This window comes from Pongo abelii, chromosome 4 (genome assembly GCF_028885655.2).
Source record: "Pongo abelii isolate AG06213 chromosome 4, NHGRI_mPonAbe1-v2.0_pri, whole genome shotgun sequence".
NCBI lineage: Eukaryota > Metazoa > Chordata > Mammalia > Primates > Hominidae > Pongo > Pongo abelii.
Window position 1 is genome coordinate 177,171,389 of NC_071989.2, and position 18,538 is coordinate 177,189,926.

The 18,538-nt window shown below is 49.2% G+C and overlaps 1 protein-coding gene across 8 annotated transcripts in view; it reads left to right on the top strand.

The window, feature by feature from the left end:
* Window positions 1–414: 414 nt before the first annotated feature.
* WWC1 (WW and C2 domain containing 1) overlaps window positions 415–18,538 on the top strand; it is a 179,417-nt gene continuing 161,293 nt past the window's right edge. For 4 of the 8 annotated variants that reach the window (XM_024247451.3, XM_024247452.3, XM_024247454.3 and 1 more), the window contains exon 1: window positions 415–1,126. In XM_024247451.3, the coding sequence (XP_024103219.1) occupies window positions 1,008–1,126 (119 nt within the window). In that variant the 5' untranslated portion in view covers window positions 415–1,007. The remainder of the gene's footprint in view (window positions 1,127–18,538) is intronic. The other 4 variants (XM_024247453.3, XM_024247455.3, XM_024247457.3 and 1 more) reach the window with 1 other exon arrangement.

Genomic DNA, 18,538 nt, shown 5'->3' on the forward strand with positions numbered 1-18,538 from the left:
TAGGGGCCCTGAGGGGAGCCAGCTACATTTCCAAATGGTGGGGAGGGGTGGAGGGTGGGCGAAACGTCGTAGGGAGAGTTGAATAGAAGGAGACAGATGGTGCGTGTGTTGGGGGAAGGGACCAGAGATCCTGGAAAACTTATGTTTCCCAATTCGCAAGAATGTTTCCATTTAACCACTTCTTGCCTGACTCTTGATTCTACACCACAGAAAAGCAGGGAGTTTTAAGATTTGGGGCCACCTGTGCCAACAGCCTGGCTACTCCGGGTGGAGAGAGACAGGAGCGTTTTAAGTACAGGCAGAGCGGTTTTTGGCCCAGCCCCCTAGGTTTGGGACGCAGGTGAGGGGCGGTCTCTCCTTCCCCTGGCAAGGGCAGCGTAAGGGTGGCCGGCGGCTGGGACTGTCCCACGAGGGGGCGCGTCTCGGGCCCTAGGACCCGCCCTCGAGGCGCTGCGCGCGGGGAGGGGACCCGGGAACCCAGGCGCCCGGCGCTCCGCCTCCCGTTTCCGGGGCAGCGCTGTTACCTGCACCACCCGAGCCGCACCTGGCGGAGGCAGAAGTCACAAACCCGGCGAGCTCAGAGCGGCGGAGCGGAGAGGAGGGACGGCACCCGGCTGCAGGGAGGAGGGAGGCGGCAGCGGCAGCGGCGGCGTGGAGGGCGCAGCGCGCCGCGCGGCGGAGGAGGGCAGACGGCGGCGGCGGCGCTCGGCTCGCTCTGCCCGGCCGGCTGGGCGCGCACCCGGGCTCGCACCGCGCCGCTGCGGACGCACATGGCAGCTTGAGAGGCAGGCGGCGGGAGGAGCGGGCGGCGCCGGGTCGGGGCCGCAGGGCCGCATGGACAGCGGCGCCACCCCGGCCGGCCCCCACTAGGGCCCCCCATCCGCGGGCGCCACTCCCCCGATCATGGTGCCTCGGCGGCCGCCCGGGCTAAGAGCGGCTGGCTGGAGCCGCTGAGCCCCCGCTGCGGCCGGGAGCTGCATGGGGGAGCGCCGGCAGCGCTCGGGAAGATGCCCCGGCCGGAGCTGCCCCTGCCGGAGGGCTGGGAGGAGGCGCGCGACTTCGACGGCAAGGTCTACTACATAGACCACACGAATCGCACCACCAGCTGGATCGACCCGCGGGACAGGTAGGACCCTGGGACCCTCCTCTGTGCCCCCACATCCCCGCCTGGGCCCCCACCTGCCCCTGGAGCCGCCGGCCGGGACTGGGCAGGGTCGGGGGAGCTCTGCGTGCCTCTTGAGCTCTCTTCAGTTCGCCACCCCCTGCTCCCCCCAACCTTCTGGAGCGCTGCTCCGGCCTCAGTGGGCTACCGAGAGGAGGCGCCTGCCGGGGAGCTGGCCCAGGCTGCCCCACCGCCATCCCCAGTTGGAGGACTTAGGCCCCGGCCGGCACCTTCCCGGAGTTTTGACCTTAAGCTCTAGCCCCGCCCGCCCCCTTTAGGAAGAGAGGTCGGGCGGAGGCGGGGGTTGGGGGAGCGACCTAGCCGGGTGAAGCCGGGTCTTCCCGGGGAGGCTTCCACCCAGCGTGGGGGTGGGCAGATGGGGATGGGGAAGTGTCCGGTTTGGAGGGGGTGGTTAGGACCCCAGGATTCTGTGGGAGACCACTGGAGAGAGGGCACTCGGCGCAGGGGAAGGCAACCTGAGGTGTGGTTTTTGACAGGTGCCTTGGAAGCTGCTGAGAACAGCACAGGGGCAGCCAGGGGGCCCTGGAACCCGAGGGTGGGGAGGAAGTGAAGAAGCGGGGGCAGATGAGGGAGACTGGTTATCCAGGAATCTGACAGCAACTTGGAAGCTGTTAGGATGGAGATGGAGGTGAGAGGCCTCCCGGAAGGCCTTGCCCCTCGCCTCTTTCTCCTCCCTTTCTTCCCTGGTCGGGGGAGGGGGCGGCGAGGCTCCTCAGCCCTGCACCAGCGGGACCTGACCTTGGTGGGTACCAGGCCGCTGTAGGTTGAGATGATGTGCAGAGGCAGGTGGAGCCTGAGATGGCTCGGTGTGGCTCTTACCTCTCTAGACTTTCTCCTGGTTGTTTGGCATTTCTTTGCTCACATGCTGCACACACACATACATTCACCCTCTCCATGTATGTCCTGGAGTCCCCGGACCACGATGTTGCTGACACGGTCTGTGGGCAGAGTGTCTTGGGGAATGTGGACTTTAAACCTTGTCTGTGACCTTGGGGGTCAGGTCCCTGTAAAGCAACCAAGGTGAATTTCTTGGACTCTTCATCTTGTGTGGTAGGGGTGGAGGTGTCCCAGAAGTGTATGTAGCAAGATGTGGGTTAAAAAAAGAAAATAAGCAGAAAGAAAATGAGAGTTGAGATTCTAGGTAGTTTCTGGGAGCACTTACGTTCACTCATTCATTCATTCGTTCATTCAGCACTTCCTGGATGCCTCCTCTACACTCAGCACCATGCTGAATGTCTCATGAATGTAATCTGGAAGGTAAATATTTAGTGCTAGAGAGCATCTCTTAGGCAAGCTGCTTCAACCTCTGAGCCTCAGTTTCCCTGTTTGTCAGATGGGGGAGCCCACTATTTCCCTGAATTTAAAAGGTTTGCTTGGAAGGGCTATTGGGATGCTTAAAAGTTGGAAGGGACGTAGATCAGAGCCCAACTCCCATCTGAAACATAAGAGAAAATTTGAAGCCCAGAGGTGTGATTTGCTCAAGTATTTTGATTTTTGTGCCATTCTGCATACCAGTTCTTCACCAGCTCTGAAGTTCTAACCTTCAAACTTGTCACCCTGACACACTGCTTCCTCACCCCTACTCGGGTAAGTTGCTGGCTCTGTTACTGTGTTGGTGAACTTGGCAGCACCTTTTCTCTTGTCCTTTTCTCAGAACAGACACAAGTTCAAACATATGTGACCTGCCCCAATTTAGGTCCCTGTAGTTTACCGAGGCCTGTGTGCTGTTAGCAGGTGGACGTCCTGTTGGAGGGAAAGGACTGCCCCTGCCAACACTGATAATCATGCATCTGGGGACTTCTAATACAGCAATAGGAGGCTCCTCTCTACAGTGATTCTTTACCCTTGGAAAAGGGCAAGCAAGTAGCTTCTAGGAATAACTGATTGGCTGGAGCACAATCTCCCAAATTTTAGTGTTACATGGACCACCTCCATAATTTTTTTTTTGCCATATCCACCTGTGCTATTGCTTGCTTACTCCTTGACTTTAGATCATCTCACTTTAAAAATTTGTGTACCATTTTCACAAACGGGAAACTAGTTATATCTATTGTCATAAAGGGGAAACAAAAAAGATAGGCAAAAAAACAAAACAAAACAAAAAAAACCAGGGTTAGTATATTTTAGCTAGGTGCTGTGGCCAGCCTAAGGCCCCAGCACCTCGCCTGCCCAGCCTTTGTTTTTAGGCAGATTGGCAAGCCATGGAGAGGTGGCAGAAACATAGTGGCAGTTAGGTGAGCAGCTCACCTTCTTCATCTTGTGTCATTGGTTTTTTTGTTTGTTTGCTTTTGTTTTTTTGTTTATTTGTTTTGTTTTTTGGAGACAGAGTCTCTCTCTGTCGCCCAGGCTGGAGTCCAGTGGCGCGATCTTGGCTCACTGCAACCTCTGCCTCCTGGGTTCAAGCGATTCTCCTGCCTCAACCTCCCGAGCAGCTGGGACTACAGGTGCACGCCACCACATCCAGCCAATTTTTTGTATTTTAGTAGAGATGGGGTTTCACTGTGTTGCCCAGGCTAGTCTCGAACTCTGAGCTGAGGCAATCGCCCACCTCAGCCTCCCAAAGTGCTAGGATTACAGGTGTGAGCCACCACGCTTGGCCTTGTGTCACTGGTTTATAAGCTTCATCTCTGTACCTCCTTGTCATCCCACCTGCACTGGGCTGGTGTTGGGCCCCTGAACTTGGGGTCCTGAAGGGGGTCTCAGGTCAACTCTAGGGGTCACTATTGTGGTCCAGCTTTGTATGTTTTGGAAAAGTGCTAATTGGAGGATAGCCACTTGTGGTTTTCTGGAATTTCCCTCCGGCATACCCCATTTTTGCCTTTTAGTCCTGTCTGTGTGGCCTTGGGCAAATCACTTGACCACTCTGAGGTTTGAGTGCTTGAGAAGTGGGTTGGTTAGATGGTCTTCAAGGGCCTGCCAGCTCTTAAATATTATTTCAAACCCTTCTGCCTCTCTTACCTCTCCAGACTCTATGAGAGGAGAAGGAGGAACGGGGATGGCCTATGAGAAAAAGGAAGAAGAAATTTAACAAAGCTGAAAAGAGCCAAACTTATTTTGGGGGGTGGTGGGTTGGGGAGAAAAGATCCTGCCAAGGTAGTTATATCCTTGCAATTAATTAATGCTGTGAGACAAAAAATTGCACTAAAAAATTTCACTCCGTGTGTGTGTGTGTGTGTGTGTGTATTTGCCTTGAATTTTTCCTTACCTGAATCATGGAGATGCCCACCCATTCCCCTGAATTTAAAAGAAGTAAGTCAAATGGTCCTTCAGTCAGAAAAGTGATTTCTTAGCCACCAAGGACAAAATAGCGTCTCTGGTTACCAACCCTAAAGAATGTCTTGGCACATTCCTCCCTCTGGGGCTGAGCTGTTTTGTGTGCTGGCCGGCCAGGAGCTGCTGGGGGTAGGGAATCCAGTTTTCAGCTTCCCCTTTCACCAGGGGGTTGGAAGAGCAGCCAAGCAGCCAGGCTTGCCAACTCTCTCCCCTTCTCACCCAGGGGAAGACTGGGAGGCCGAAATTCCTGAGGATGGTTGTCCCAACAACCGGAGAGGGTCCAGTGGGCAGCTTGGGTCCTGCCCACTGGGCCAAAGGCTCCAGCAGCACCACAGGTTTTTCCTGAGTCAAGGCCAGACTGGGAAGGTGACAGGCCCTTCGGGAATCAGGTGCTGTGGATCAGGTCTGAACATCACCTTGGAGCCGTGCTCCTTTTGCGGAGTAACTCCGGGTGGTTTTGTGAGCTCCTAGCGAAGGGGCCAGCGTCCTGTGTATTTCACTTCGTGGTATGCAAAACAAATGCACCGATTGTTCTCGGAGGAAGAATAGATCTTTGGGGCTGGCCCTCCCAGAGAAGGTTCCTGCAGCCTGATTCCTTCTTGTTGTGCAATTTGTATTCAGACCTTCTCGTAGGAACCACCTGGGAATTCTGGGCAGTTTCTGGGTCTGTGTGGTTAAGTACCGGAGGCACACATGGCTGGAGAGGCCATGCTGAGAGGATCCAGCAACTTCTCCCATGACTTGAGGATCTTTTGCTAACGCTGTTATTTCAGAAATAATTTATATGGTAGGAAGTCAGGTCTACAGCAGTCAAAAAGTCTAAACCTCTGTCAGGTCACAGACCCTTATGAGACTGATAAAGGTTCAGAACTCTTCCTAGAGAAAAGGTTTTTGCATATAATTTCAGGGACCTCCTGGACCCCAGGTTCATAACTCCTGCCATAGATAAGCTTGGAAATTGCTTGCCACCATCGAAAGCCCTCTTGTTTAGCTAGGTAGCAAATAATGATTGGGTATTTACTATATACAGGCAGTCTGCTGAGAGCTTTACATAGGTTATCTCTTTAAATCCTCCTAACAACCCTGGGACTAGGTACAATTATTACCCACCTGAATTACCCAATGCTCAGGGAGGCTTGGTAAAGCCCCTCAACCTTTGTGGAGCTGTGATGTGAATACTAGGTGAGCTTACACCAGAACACACATTTCTAACCACTGCCTCATTTTACTTCCTGCTGAGTTAGCTGCAGAATCAAGACCGCTGCTCCAGTGCCTAAGGAATTTGGCCTTGGGAAATGGAGCTAAAACAGGCATGATTTCACTTACCTGTGACCATTCTGGTGTGGCCAGGTCATGGGTACCTAGAGGGCAAATGTGGATAAGTGAGTCTTTGGCTCCTGGAATCTTGGATCTGCCACTTGCTACCTAAGTTACCTTGGTAATTGACATATTGTCCCTGAACCTTGTGTTTGTCTTCTAATTAATGGGAAGATGTCCATCAACCATCAAGGGTAGTTATGGGTGGTAAGTAAGTGAAGGTAGGTAGGGCAGCAAGCATTAAGTCTGACATGCAGGGGATACTCAGGAATACCAGTTCCTTTAACTTTTACTAGAAAGTACCTATGAAACAGCAGCATCAAATGGAGGCTGCATGTCTACCCAATTTTGCAGCTGGAGTGGACCTTTCTGTTCATGAAATCCAGGCCTCTCATTTCACTGATGAAATTGAGAACCAGCTGGGTACGGTGGCTCATGGCTGTAATCCCAGCACTTTGGGAAGCTGAGGCGGGCAGATCACCTGAGGTTGGGAGTTCGAGACCAGCCTGACCAATATGGAGAAACCCCATCTCTACTAAAAGTACAAAATTAGCCGGGCGTGGCGGTGCATGCCTGTAATCCCAGCTACTCGGGAGGCTGAGGCAGGAGAATCGCTTGAACCTGGGAGGTGGAGGTTGCGGTGAGCCAAGATCGTGCCATTGCACTCCATCCTGGGCAACAAGAGCGAAACTCCGTCTCAAAAAAAAAAAAAAAAAAAAGAAATTGAGAACCAGAGACAAGTGACTTGCCCAAGGTCACACAAAAATAAATGCCAACCTCGAGTCTAGTAAAAGTTTCTTTTTTCTCTTTCTCTTATATAAATTTTTTACTAAAAGTCAGATCTATGTCCTTCTCATCAATGATAATAATTCACACATATTTTATGTGCATGGCTGCATTATTCTCCATAATCCTTTTTGATTGTATAGACCAGGAAGTTGCATTCATCGTGTGTCACAATCATTTATGAGTTGTGTCATAGGAATTTGCTATATGTCAAATGATTACAGTTCCAGTGATTGCAAGTGAATTCCTATTTTTATAATCAATTAAAATGGATTTAGAGTTATTGTCAGTCTAATGTCATATTCCAACAAGCTTTATTTTATTCTATTTTGAGACGGAGTCTTGCTCAGTCACCCAGGTTGGAGTACGGTGGTGCAATCTCAGCTCATTGCAACCTCTACTTCCTGGGTTCAAGCAATTCTCGTGCCTCAGCCTCCCGAGTAGCTGGGATTGCAGGCGCGTGCCACCTTGCCCAGCTAATTTTTGTATTTTTAGTAGAGACAGGGTTTCACCATATTGGCCAGGCTGGTCTCGAACTCCTGACCTCAAGTTATCCGCCTGCCTCAGCCTCCCAAAGTGTTAGGATTACAGGCGTGAGCCACTGTGCCCCACCCAACAAGGTTTCTTAAGTGAGAGTTATAACCAGTCTGCCAGGGAAGTTACCCAGAACCTCTTTATTCTCCATGCTGCTGCTCTTAATGATCCACTAATACCTGCAGATGTATAATAATAATACTTATATACAAGTTATTAGAGGGCTTTTTATCTCTTTCTAAGGCTTGAGTTTAAGATCTACGTATTCCATGGGCGTCTACCATGCCTGGGAACATCCTATGTCAATTATTAAGAAAGAAATGAGGTTTAAAAACACTAGGATAGATAATAGGGAGAAGCAAGAGATTTGGTAACCCAGAGAAGAACAAAATAATAGTCAATACCATCATCTATTGAGTGTTTACTCTCTGCTGCCCACTGAGCTAAGCATTCTGTATTGTGACCTCATTTTATCTTTTCAACAGCCATATGGGGTAAGTACTTCAGATGAGGGAACTGAAATTTAGAAAGGTTAAGTAACCGGCCGGGCGCAGTGGCTCACTCCTGTAATTTCAGCACTTTGGGAGGCCGAGGTGGGTGGATCACCTGAGGTCAGGAGTTCAAGACCAGCCTGGCCAACATGGTGAAACCCCGCCTCTACTAAAAATGCAAAATATTAGCCAGGCGTGGTGGCACGCACCTGTAATCCCAGCTACTCAGGAGGCTGAGACAGGAGAATCACTTGAACCCGGGAGGCAGAGGTTGCAGTGAGCTGAGATCGCGCCTCTGCACTCTAGCCTGGGCAACAAGGGCAAAACGCCGTCTCAAAAAAAAGGTTAAGTAACTTGCTCAGATCACCAGCAGGTGTTGCATCCAGGACTGGAGCCCACCTAGCTGGATTCTTGCATCTACTCTCATACTAGCTGTAGCCTGGTCTGGCTCTGTCCTGGCTTATTAATCCATCTCAGGGCCCCAGAGTGCCCTGTTGACAGCTAGGCTTGAGAGTTACCATTTATTCTTAAAATGGATGAACCTGATGTGGATCTCAGGGAGAGACTTTGCTAAGGAGCCTTAACCAGAGAAGCCAGTGAGATCCTCATGGCAGCTTAGGAGACTGTTTGGCATAAACTCCACCTTCTGGGAGCAGCTGGCTAACCAGAGCTTTGGGGATGGGAGAAGAGAGAGAGATGGAGGCAGAGGGACTCTTTGAAGGATGCAGTGTGTACAGGGAGTTCACAGTCCTTTCCAAGTCACTTGGGTAAATGCTCCCACCAGCCAGGGAATGAGTAGCCAAGGCCGTTCCTCTCTGTCGCCATCCCTCCCCCTCCTGGGCAGAGGGCTTAGCCAAATTGACCCAATTTTCCAATTCCCTGGGGTCCCAGATTGCTGTGAGAAGAACGCTGCCCTTTTGAAGGGAAGAGAATCAGGTTGCCTTAGTTACCTGGAAGGTTGGCACGCCAAGTTCAGGTGCACGTAAGGAGAAACAAGGCTAGAATAAGTGTGAGTCGAAGGTGGCCACCGTCTTGCTGCATGGTTCCCTCAGTGGCAGAAGCCTTGATCAGGCTTCAGTGGCACTTGCAGGGAATGCCGACCTAATGTCAGGTGGCTGTCCATGACGTGTATCAGGAGCTCTCTCCAGCCACATGTGGTGCTAGGTGATGAGGCTCTGCAGCCTCCAGTTCAGCCAGGGGCCCGGATAAGAGGAATCCACTTCACTTGGAGAAGTGGCCTGGTGACATCCCTATCACCAGCTCCTCGCTATTTGCTAAGGGAAGCACCTCCACTTGGACAGGACTGAGGGCTAGATCTGGGCGAAAAACTCCTGTCTTGCCTCTCCCAGCACGGAGATGGCCAGCCGGCTGCACACCTTTAGGTAGAACAGCAAAAGGTTCAGTTGCTGCTGCCTCGAATCCATTTCAGAGTGAGATAAAGAAAGAGAAAACTAAGAAACTGGATACAGTGACATTTTGTTATTAGACCTTCCCCAGCAGGCCATTTAGCCTTTAGTTCCTGAGCAGAAAAAAAAATAATGGGGTGGCAGGAGGAGGGGGCAGGCGTTCACTGTTGTGTGTGGGCGGAGAATATTCTCTAAAGATGCAGGATGGGGAAGAGGGAGTGGAGCAGAGAGTGGGGAGGAGGGGAAGAAAAAGGACAAGTGTGGTGGGTCACATGCCCATTCTCCCCACCCCCCACCCCTTGCCAATTGCCTGCTCAATGCTTCTACCCATGACATCTCTCTGTTGGGAAGAAATGAGATCTTTCAGTTTCAAATGTCTGCCAAAGAAAAGGGATGGAGGCTTAAGTTCTCACTCAATGGTCAGCCAGAAAAAAAAAAAATGAAGCGGCATCAAGATTAGGGACACCTTTGTTGGCTTTTTTTTTCTTCTCTTGCTCCATTCATCACTCTCTGGCAGCGAGGACACCAGGCCAACTGCAGCTGCTGACTTTCCCCAGTCGGCTGCCTGCTGTTACCCAGGCCTGTTTTGGTAGCAGCCCCCACACTGGCTTCCTCCCCGCCCAGTGGCGGTTACTTGTTGGATTCGTCCCTGGGGTAGCCCCTGGGATGCACTGACGGGTAACAGACTTGGAAGGATAAAATGTCAAGATGCAGGCATCAGGTGGCTGCTAGGATGAGATGACCCTGGGACAGCCTTCCAGTCCTACATCTGTCATGGCTTTTCTTGGAGAGTCGTGCTGTGAGCATTTCACTGTGTATTCCAGGAATTTCTTCTAAGTGGATTGTTTGTCTTTGTATCACTAACAGTGAGAACAATAACTGGCACCTGGTGATAATGGTGATAAATAATCATGATTGTCTTTAAAGATCCTTATCCATTGTCTGTCACATGCCAAACACTATTGCTCATCATATTTTTCTGGCATTTTGCAAATGAGGAAACTGAGGCCGAGAGACAAGTCAAGTGACAAGCTCATTTTTTCACCATGGAAAAAAATGTATATGTGTGTGTGGTTCCACCCAAACATGGGATTGCATACCACACGATTCACGATTCCCTGTAGTAGATAAGCTCTCCATAAAGATCATTAGAGGACACTGAGTCAAGTCTGGCTTTGTCACTTTAAAATAGTAAGTGGGGCTGGGCGCAGTGGCTGACGCCTGTAATCCAGCACTTTGGGAGGCCAAGGTGGGTGGATCACCTGAGGTCAGAAGTTCAAGACCACCCTGGTCAATATGGTGAAACACCGTCTCTACTAAATATACAAAAAAATTAGCTGGGTGTGGTAACAGGCGCCTGTAATCCCAGCTACTCGGGAGGCTGAGGCAGGAGAGTCGCTTGAACCTGGGAGGCAGAGGTTGCAGTGAGTCGAGATTGTGCTATTGCACTCCAGCCTGGGCAACAAGAGCAAAACTTCGTCTCAAAAAGAAAAAAAAAAAGTAAGTGACCTTGAACCAGTTCCTTCTCAGCTATTAAACAAGGATAAGAATAGAACCTACCTACCCCTGAGAGTCATGGTGAGGATATGACATCCAACATGGAAAGTCTTAGCACATATCATGCCTTCATATGGGAGCTCTTTCTGGTTAGGCCAACCTACCCTCCTGTGCATTGGTAACAGTAGAGGAACTAAACCCCCTGTTTCTTCTTTGCCAACTCAAGTCTCTTCCTGGTGGGCCATGGCTCACCTGAGCCACACGGACATTAGAGTTTGCAAACCACCTTGGCAGCACTCATTATATGAATCAGTAAACTCCCCTCCTCCCCTAGTCTTATCAGAGGCAAGCCCTTCTTTGGAATTTCTGGAGTGAAGCGACTCTTGCCAGTGAGCTGGCACCAGGGCTGTGTGTGAATCAGGGTAATGAATTGCAGTTGTCATGGCAGAGCTAAAAAGGCTGATGCAGGAACTGGAGGTCTCTGGAACTCATTTGTAACTACTTTGATATCATGTCCCCTCACTCAGTCTTCCCTTTTGCTCTGTTTGAGAGCTGTTTGAGGACCTGCTGATTTGAGCATGGTGGTGTTGTAGGAAGGGCATTGGCATTTATCACGTCCCACCCAGCGGGGGGTTGGCCATTCACTCAGCAGGTATTTATGGAGTGCCTACTGTGCTCAGACTCTGTTGCCAGAGCAGAGGATCAGAGCAAAGTCCCTGCTGCAATGGGGTGTGCACGCGGGGGATGGAGACTGGGAAATAGTTAAATAGATAAATCGCATTATGACTGGGGGTTTGATGTTCTCTAGAGCTCTTTTAGGAAGGCGGAGGGACAGACCTGGTGACACCTGTTGACAGTGGTGGTGCGGACCTAGATTTGAAGCTGGGAGACCTTGGGGCCTTTAGTAGGATGTTATCAAGAGCCTATTGTGGTGAAGTGGGCTAATTGCTGGGAGTGCAATGGTGATACACAATAGAGTCTCCAACTCATAGAATTTACTACAAATTAGTGAGAGGCACAGCTAGTCAAGGAGCTGTGCAAATATAGTAGAAATACCAGGCTCTCTGAGTCTGTTTTCCTCTCCTGTTTCATCTGGACACATTCAGTCATTTCACAAATATTTATTGGATAGTGTACCTGTAATATGCCAGGCATTGTTTCAGCACTGGGGGTTCAGCAGGGATTAAACCAACAAAAATCCTTGTCCTCATGGAGCTTACTTTCAAGTGCAGTGGTTGTCAAACTTGAGGAAACATCAGAACCATCTGGAGGGCTTGTTAAATACTCAGTTTGAGTCAGTGGATCTGGATGGGGCCCAAGAATGTGCATTTCCTGCAGGTCCCCAGATGATGTTCCTTGCTTGACCCAACTCATACCAACCAACTAATACACTGACTCATTGAGTCCTTACAATAACCTAGGAGAGGGTACTCAATTATCCCCATTTTGCAGACGAGGAAACTGAAGACAAATGGAGTAACTTCGTCCTCCGTATGCTAAGAGGGCTAAAGGAAATGGTCTCATGAGCCAACACTGTCTACCTGCATCACTGTGATTATGAGGACCATATATCATGTTCTTTGGTTTTGCTGACCAAAGCCTGACCAGTAGCAAAATCCTGTGGGTTTTTCTTGTTCATTAAGAAATAAGGCACAGGAGGCCAGATGTGGCAGCTCACACCTATAATCCCAGCACTTTGGGAGTCTGATACAGGAGGATGGTTTGAGCCCAGGAATTTGAGACCAGCCTGGACAAGAAAGTGGGATCTCACTTTCTTGCCCATCTCTACAAACATTCAAAAAATGAGCTGGGCATGGTGGTCCACACCTGTAGTCCCAGCTACACCAGAGGCTAAGGTGGGAGGATCGCTTGATCTCAAGAGGTCAAGGCTGCAGTGAGCCGTGTTTACATCATTGCACTCCAGCCTGGGTGACAGAGAGAGACCGTCTCAAGAAGAAAGCAGGGAAGCACGGGGAAGCAGCCAGTCTAAGGGGATTCCAGAAGACTGAAGGGACTTCTCTTTCATTAGAATGTATAGAATTTGTATTTTCATGGCCACAGCAGGATCAGAGGAAATTGCCCTCCCTGTTTCTCAGTGGAACTGAGCCAGGACTCCCCTGCGCTGAGCTGCTCGGGAGAGGAAGGGTCCCTGGGCTCCTTCATCCCAGGGAACTTTCCCTACTTCAACTCCAGGAAGTGCAGGGAGGTGGTTTTGAGGAAAAGCAAATCCCTCCTCTCATGGAATCCTCACTTCAGCCCTCTAGGGAGGCCTTATCCACTGCTATTCCCCTAGACCACTGCTTCACCTTTACATACCTTTGTCACTTGCTGGTTCTGTGACCTTGGTCAAAGTTACTTATATCTTTTTGAGCCTTCATTTCTTCACCGGCAAAATGAGAATAAATTAGAATCCATCTCATAGAGTTAGTAGTAATCACATTAGACATCTCTCATTATATTCAAGTTCCACTGACCAGGCAGTTCTAATGGCAGCCATTACAGTCCCCATAATATATTTGATAACTTTCTCTATAGTTACAGAGTTACTGCTCAATTCGTTTATTTTGAGGACCAGATTTTTTGGACGTAAACCACTTCTTGTTTCTCTCTGAGAAAAATGCCCCCTGGAAAAACTGGTCATGCCTAAGAAGATAGACTTCTTCCTAGTAGACAGTGACTTTTGCTGGACAGGAATTTAAGAGGTGTCTTAATAGCTCAAGGAGTTTCAAAAGAAACGTAAGTGGTTTATTTCTATTGCTGATATAAAACAAACATTTACCAGCAGCCAGTGGAGGACCTTGGGTTTTTCTTCAGCCTCTTCACTGGTCACGAGGCCCTCCAAGGTTTTTGCCCGCACAATGGTTCTTCAGTGTGGTTCCAGACCAGTATATCAGCTTCACCTGAGAACCTGTTAGACACACACATTCTCATGTCCCACGTCAGACCAACTGAATCAGAAACTCTGGGGGTACAGCCCAGCAATCTGGGTTTTCATGAGCTCTCTGGGTAACTCTGCTGCCCACTCAAGTCTGTAAACCAGTAGCTAAGTGCACCCAGAAAGACCTGAGATATTTTGTTAGTGGTTGAGTGGCAGACGCTGGCCAGGATTGCAGAATCCTCTGAGCACAGGTGCACACAGCCAGTTGAAATGGTCTTAATTAGCTTATGAACTTTTTTTTTTTTTTTTGAGGTGGAGTCTCACTCTCACCCAGGTTGGAGTGCAACGGTGTGATTTCGGTTCACCGCAACGTTTGCCTCCTGGGTTCAAGTGATTCTCCTGCCTCAGCCTCCCGAGTAGCTGAGATTAGAGGCATGTGCCACCATGCCCAGCTAATTTTTTATTTTTAGTAGATACGGGGTTTCTCCATGTTGGTCAGGCTGGTCTCGAACTCCCAACCTCAGGAGATCCACCCGCCTCAGCCTCCCAAATGCTGGAATTACAGGCGGGAGCCACTGTGCCTGGCCCAGTTTTTTTTTTGTTTGTTTTGTTTTTTCAGTAGAGATGGGGTTTTGCCATGTTGGCCAGTCTGGTCTCAAACTCCTGACCTCAGGTGATCTGCCTGCCTTGGCCTCCCAAAGTGTTGGGATTACAGGCGTGAGCCACTGCGCCTGGCCAACTTAGGAACATTTTTAATATCATTCCCAAACCCTTGCTGGCCACTCTGAACCTCCACACTCCCTTCTCCAGGCCCTCACCATCACCTCACATCTTCTTGGCATTAAGATTCAGCTTACAAATGAAGTTTAGAAACACCTTCCCCACCTCCCTAGCCCAGGCTCCATAGCATCCTGTGCCGTAATAGAACGGCATGATTTCCTGCATCTTTTCTATTCTTGGTTAATGGATAGCTCAGTGGCTGGCATGCAGTAGAAGCACATTAAGCCAGGGTTGAATGCTCCCCAGTCCGGAGTTTTGGATTCTGTTTCTGGCCCTTCCTCTTAGCAGCAAATCACTTAACCTTCCTGAGCCCTGGTTTCCTTAGCTCTGCAATGGACGAATAAGGAGTCTTGATATCCTTTCTACAAGGAGAGGAGGTGTCTTTGGAGCTAGGGGAACAAAAGGAACAGTTAGTGGTTCCCAGCTTCTGCTACATATTAGACTTGTCAGATCACTGGAGGGGACAACTAAAAATACCCATGCCTGGCCCACCCCCAAAGATTCTGGTTTACTTGGTCTGTGGTATGGCCTGGGCATGGAATTTCTAGAAAGTCCCTAGTTGATTCTAGGTTGCAGCCAGATTGGAGAAGCATAGCTGTAGGTAAATATCTGCCTTCCTTACAAACATTTGTAGAGTTTGAATGAGATTAAATGAAAGTACTTTGTAAAGGGGACAAGTGCCATAGGAACATGAGATATTTTGAAACCTAATATGTATAGTTTTACTTGGAAAAATTGAGATGATTCAGGAAGTATTTAAAAAATAGTTGCAGGAGGTGGAGAAGTAAATATCTGGGGGATGGCCAGGTGCAGTGGCTCACACCTGTAATCCCAACACTTTGGGAGGCCGAGGTGGGCAGATACGTGAGGTCAGGAGTTTGAGACCAGCCTGGCCAACATGGTAAAACCCTGTCTCTACTAAAAATACAAAATTAGCCAGGCGTAGTGGCACATGCCTATAATACCAGCTACTCGGGAGGCTGAGGCAGGGGAATCGCTTGAACCCAGGAGGTGGAGGTTGCAGTGAGCTGAGATCGTGCCATTGCACTCCAGCTTGGGCTACGAGCGAGACTCCATCTTAAAAAATAAAAATAAATATTTGGGGGAATGTCAGTTACCTTGCTGTTTGGTAATTTCCCCTCTTCTATGCCTATCTTCTTATTTTTTTCCTGATGGGTGAAGAATCAAAGATATTTGGGCTCCTTTTGCCATAATGTGAAAATCTTCAAATCCCACTGCAGCAGTAACGCTTTTGAATAAATTGATCTAAGCTGCTTTATTTTCTGTTTATTTGTTTTTGAGACAGTCTTGCTCTGTCGCCCAGGCTGGAGTGCAGTGGCACAGTCTCAGCTCACTGCAACCTCTGCCTCCTGGGTTCAAGTACTTTTCTTGCCTCAACCTCCTGAGTAGCTGGGATTATAGGCATGCACCACTACGCCCAGCTAATTTTTGTATTTTTAGTAGGGATGGGGTTTCGCCATATTGGCCAGGCTGGTCTCGAACTCCTGACCTCAGGTGATTCACCCGTCTTGGCCTCCCAAAGTGCTGGGATTACAGGCATGAGCCAGCACACCCAGCTGGTCTAAGCTACTTTAGAGTTGTAAGCCTGGGGGCTAGGCCTTCCTGTCATTTGCTGAACCTGGTTTGGATTTTATGCACATAATCGACATCTTTGAGACTCCAAGAAAATGGGTTGCAGACACTGCCACCATATAGATCACAGCCTGTGGACAGGAACTAATAATTGCTGATATTTATTACGACTCTAGATTGTGCCAAACTCTGGGCTGTGTGCTTTGAATGCATCGCCCGGTTTAATTCTCATAGCAACCCTATGAGGTAAGAACCATCTCCATTCTGCAGATGAGGAAATTGAAGCTTAGAAAGTTGAAAACTTGCCCAAGGTTGCATAACTAATAAGTGGCAGAACTGACATGCAAACCCAGTCTGTCTGCCCCCACAGAAGCATGTTCTTTACCATCATGTAGGTCAGGCCAGGATGTCAAGGAGAGCAACCCCGAACTAGTCCTGGTGATTTAGATTAGAGCTTCTTTCACTGCTGTGATTCCTTCATTGGCACTTTCTTCCAGTGGTACAGTGTCTGTCTTTGCTTGGTCTTTACTTGTTCTACCCTTATTTTAGCAAATATCCCTCTCTCCGTGAACAAGGTGAGTGAGCTCTTTTTCTGAGTACATTTGGTTTTTCAAAATCCCTCCAAGGAATCATTTCCTTGACCAAATGCCGTCATCTGTGGTGGCGATCAACATCTTTGATTTTAACCTTCTTTTTTTTTTTTTTATTGAGACAGAGTCTCACTTTGTTGTTCAGGCTGGAGTGCAGTGGTGTGATCTTGGCTCACTGCAACCTCCGCTTCCCAGGTTTAAACGATTCTCCTGCCTCAGCCTCCTGAGTAGCTGGGACTACAGGTGCCTGCCACCACACCCAGCTAATTTTTTGTATTTTTAGTAGAGACAGAAGCGGGTTTTCACCGTGTTAGCCAGGCTGGTCTTGATCTCCTGACCTCGTGATCTGCCCACCTTGGCCTCCCAAAGTGCTGGGATCACAGGTGTGAGCCACCACGCCCGGCCGACTTCACCCTTCTTTTTATGGACTGTTCTGCTCAAGGGGTCTCCATCTGCTTATTTGATATGAAAGGCTTCGTGAGAACCAAGTTTGCCTTTGACTGGTGCCTGAACGGGCCTGTGGGCTTGGTCTGCAGCATTCCTGCTTGCCCAGTAGAACATCCTTCAGAAAGAATGTGTGTTTAGGGTTCACTAGAAGTCAAGTGGGTCTTCAGGCTGAGCCTTGCGAGCAGGAAGTGGCTTTAGCCGTGCATGGGTTACCTTCCACTTCTGCTGCACATTGGTTAAAACCAAAACCAAAGAAAGCCATCCCTTCTTTGAGAACTGTGCTAGGAAAAGGCACAGCAGTGAATTGCTGTCACCCTACATGGAGCTTACAGACAAATAATAAAAACAAGCAAAATAATTACAGATTAGGAAAATCAGAGCATGCTGGATTGGAAAATAACAGGCCTTGTCACTGACTCCAAAGGTCAAAGGATAAAGTTAGAAAGTTCTGTAGTCAGAAAAACTGAGTTTGCTTTTAGCTTTAAATAAAATACATCTATAGTGATGCCTCTTCAACTGGAGTTTTCATCATTTTGTGCAGGAGTTCATGGCACTTTATTGGCAACAAGCAATGTTTTTTTCTTGACCTTGGCAGAGGATCTCTCAAGGCAGTGTGTTCTGTTGGCTGCGTGCATCTGAACCTCTAAAGGGAGTGGCTCAAATGCAGGTTCCAAGGCCCTGCCCCAGTCAGAATCTCTGGAGGTGGAACCCAGACTCCACATTTGTAAAGAGAAGCTCCAAGTGATTTTGATGGAATCTTCAGTTTGAGAACCACTCATCAAGGGAATAGATTGGTGCCAAATTGCAAATCAATGTAGAGACACAGCTAGAATCCCTTCAGCCTCCTCCCCAACCTGGCCCACTTCTTGGTCCTCACATCAAAACAATCTCTTCCTTTCTTCAGGCTTTCATGGACTTTCAGTTCTCCAATATGCTCAGGGGCTCCCTCTCCAAGAATAAGTCTTCAATCTGCAAACCCCACCTGGTGCCCCTTTATCTGAAGAACATAGAAGAGTCCCACATCCACTGCCTCCACCGCCCCCGTTCATGCCTGAGCACCTCCATCCCTCCTTCTCCCACCCCAGCCTCAGAGCGAGGTTCCAGAAGTGTCACCAGGGGCCACACAGTGGTATCCTCCTTGACCTCCTGTAGCACCTAGCAGTGCTCCCGACTCCCTTCCTTTACAGGGTCATCCTCATCCAGAGGAGGTGGGGCATTTTGCACTCTTCTCCCTCTTTGCTCTAACTTAGGGGTGTCCTGTGTCCCCAAGCCTTCAACCACATCCTCTGCCATGAAGCCTCAGGTGCCCATTTCTGGGTACCTACTGGACATTTCTGTGTCTAGACAATCACCGCAAACAACAAATCAAAAATTGAATCCAGTCCTGGTCTCAAATAACTTTGCCTCTGGCATTTTTTGCCATTACCATGAGATGGTATCTCTGTAATGATTACAACATAGGCATGGTTCACATGCTTAAGGTCCAAAGGGTGCATAGTGGAATGTAGATCTTCCTCACACCTGGTCCCTACCTACCCAGCCACCTCTCCACAGGCAACCCCTATTTCCAGAAACATCCATCTCCATTCCTTTTTCCTTCATCTAGCTGCCAAATTCTGCCACCCTTTCTTTTGCAGGCTCTGACACCTCATTCCTTTTCTGTGTATTCCTATAGAGGCTTAGTGGAAAATAGACCCCTCTCCCTCTGTCTTAGAAAATAGAGACCTCTCCCTCTGTCTTCGTAGAAAATAGACACCTCTCCC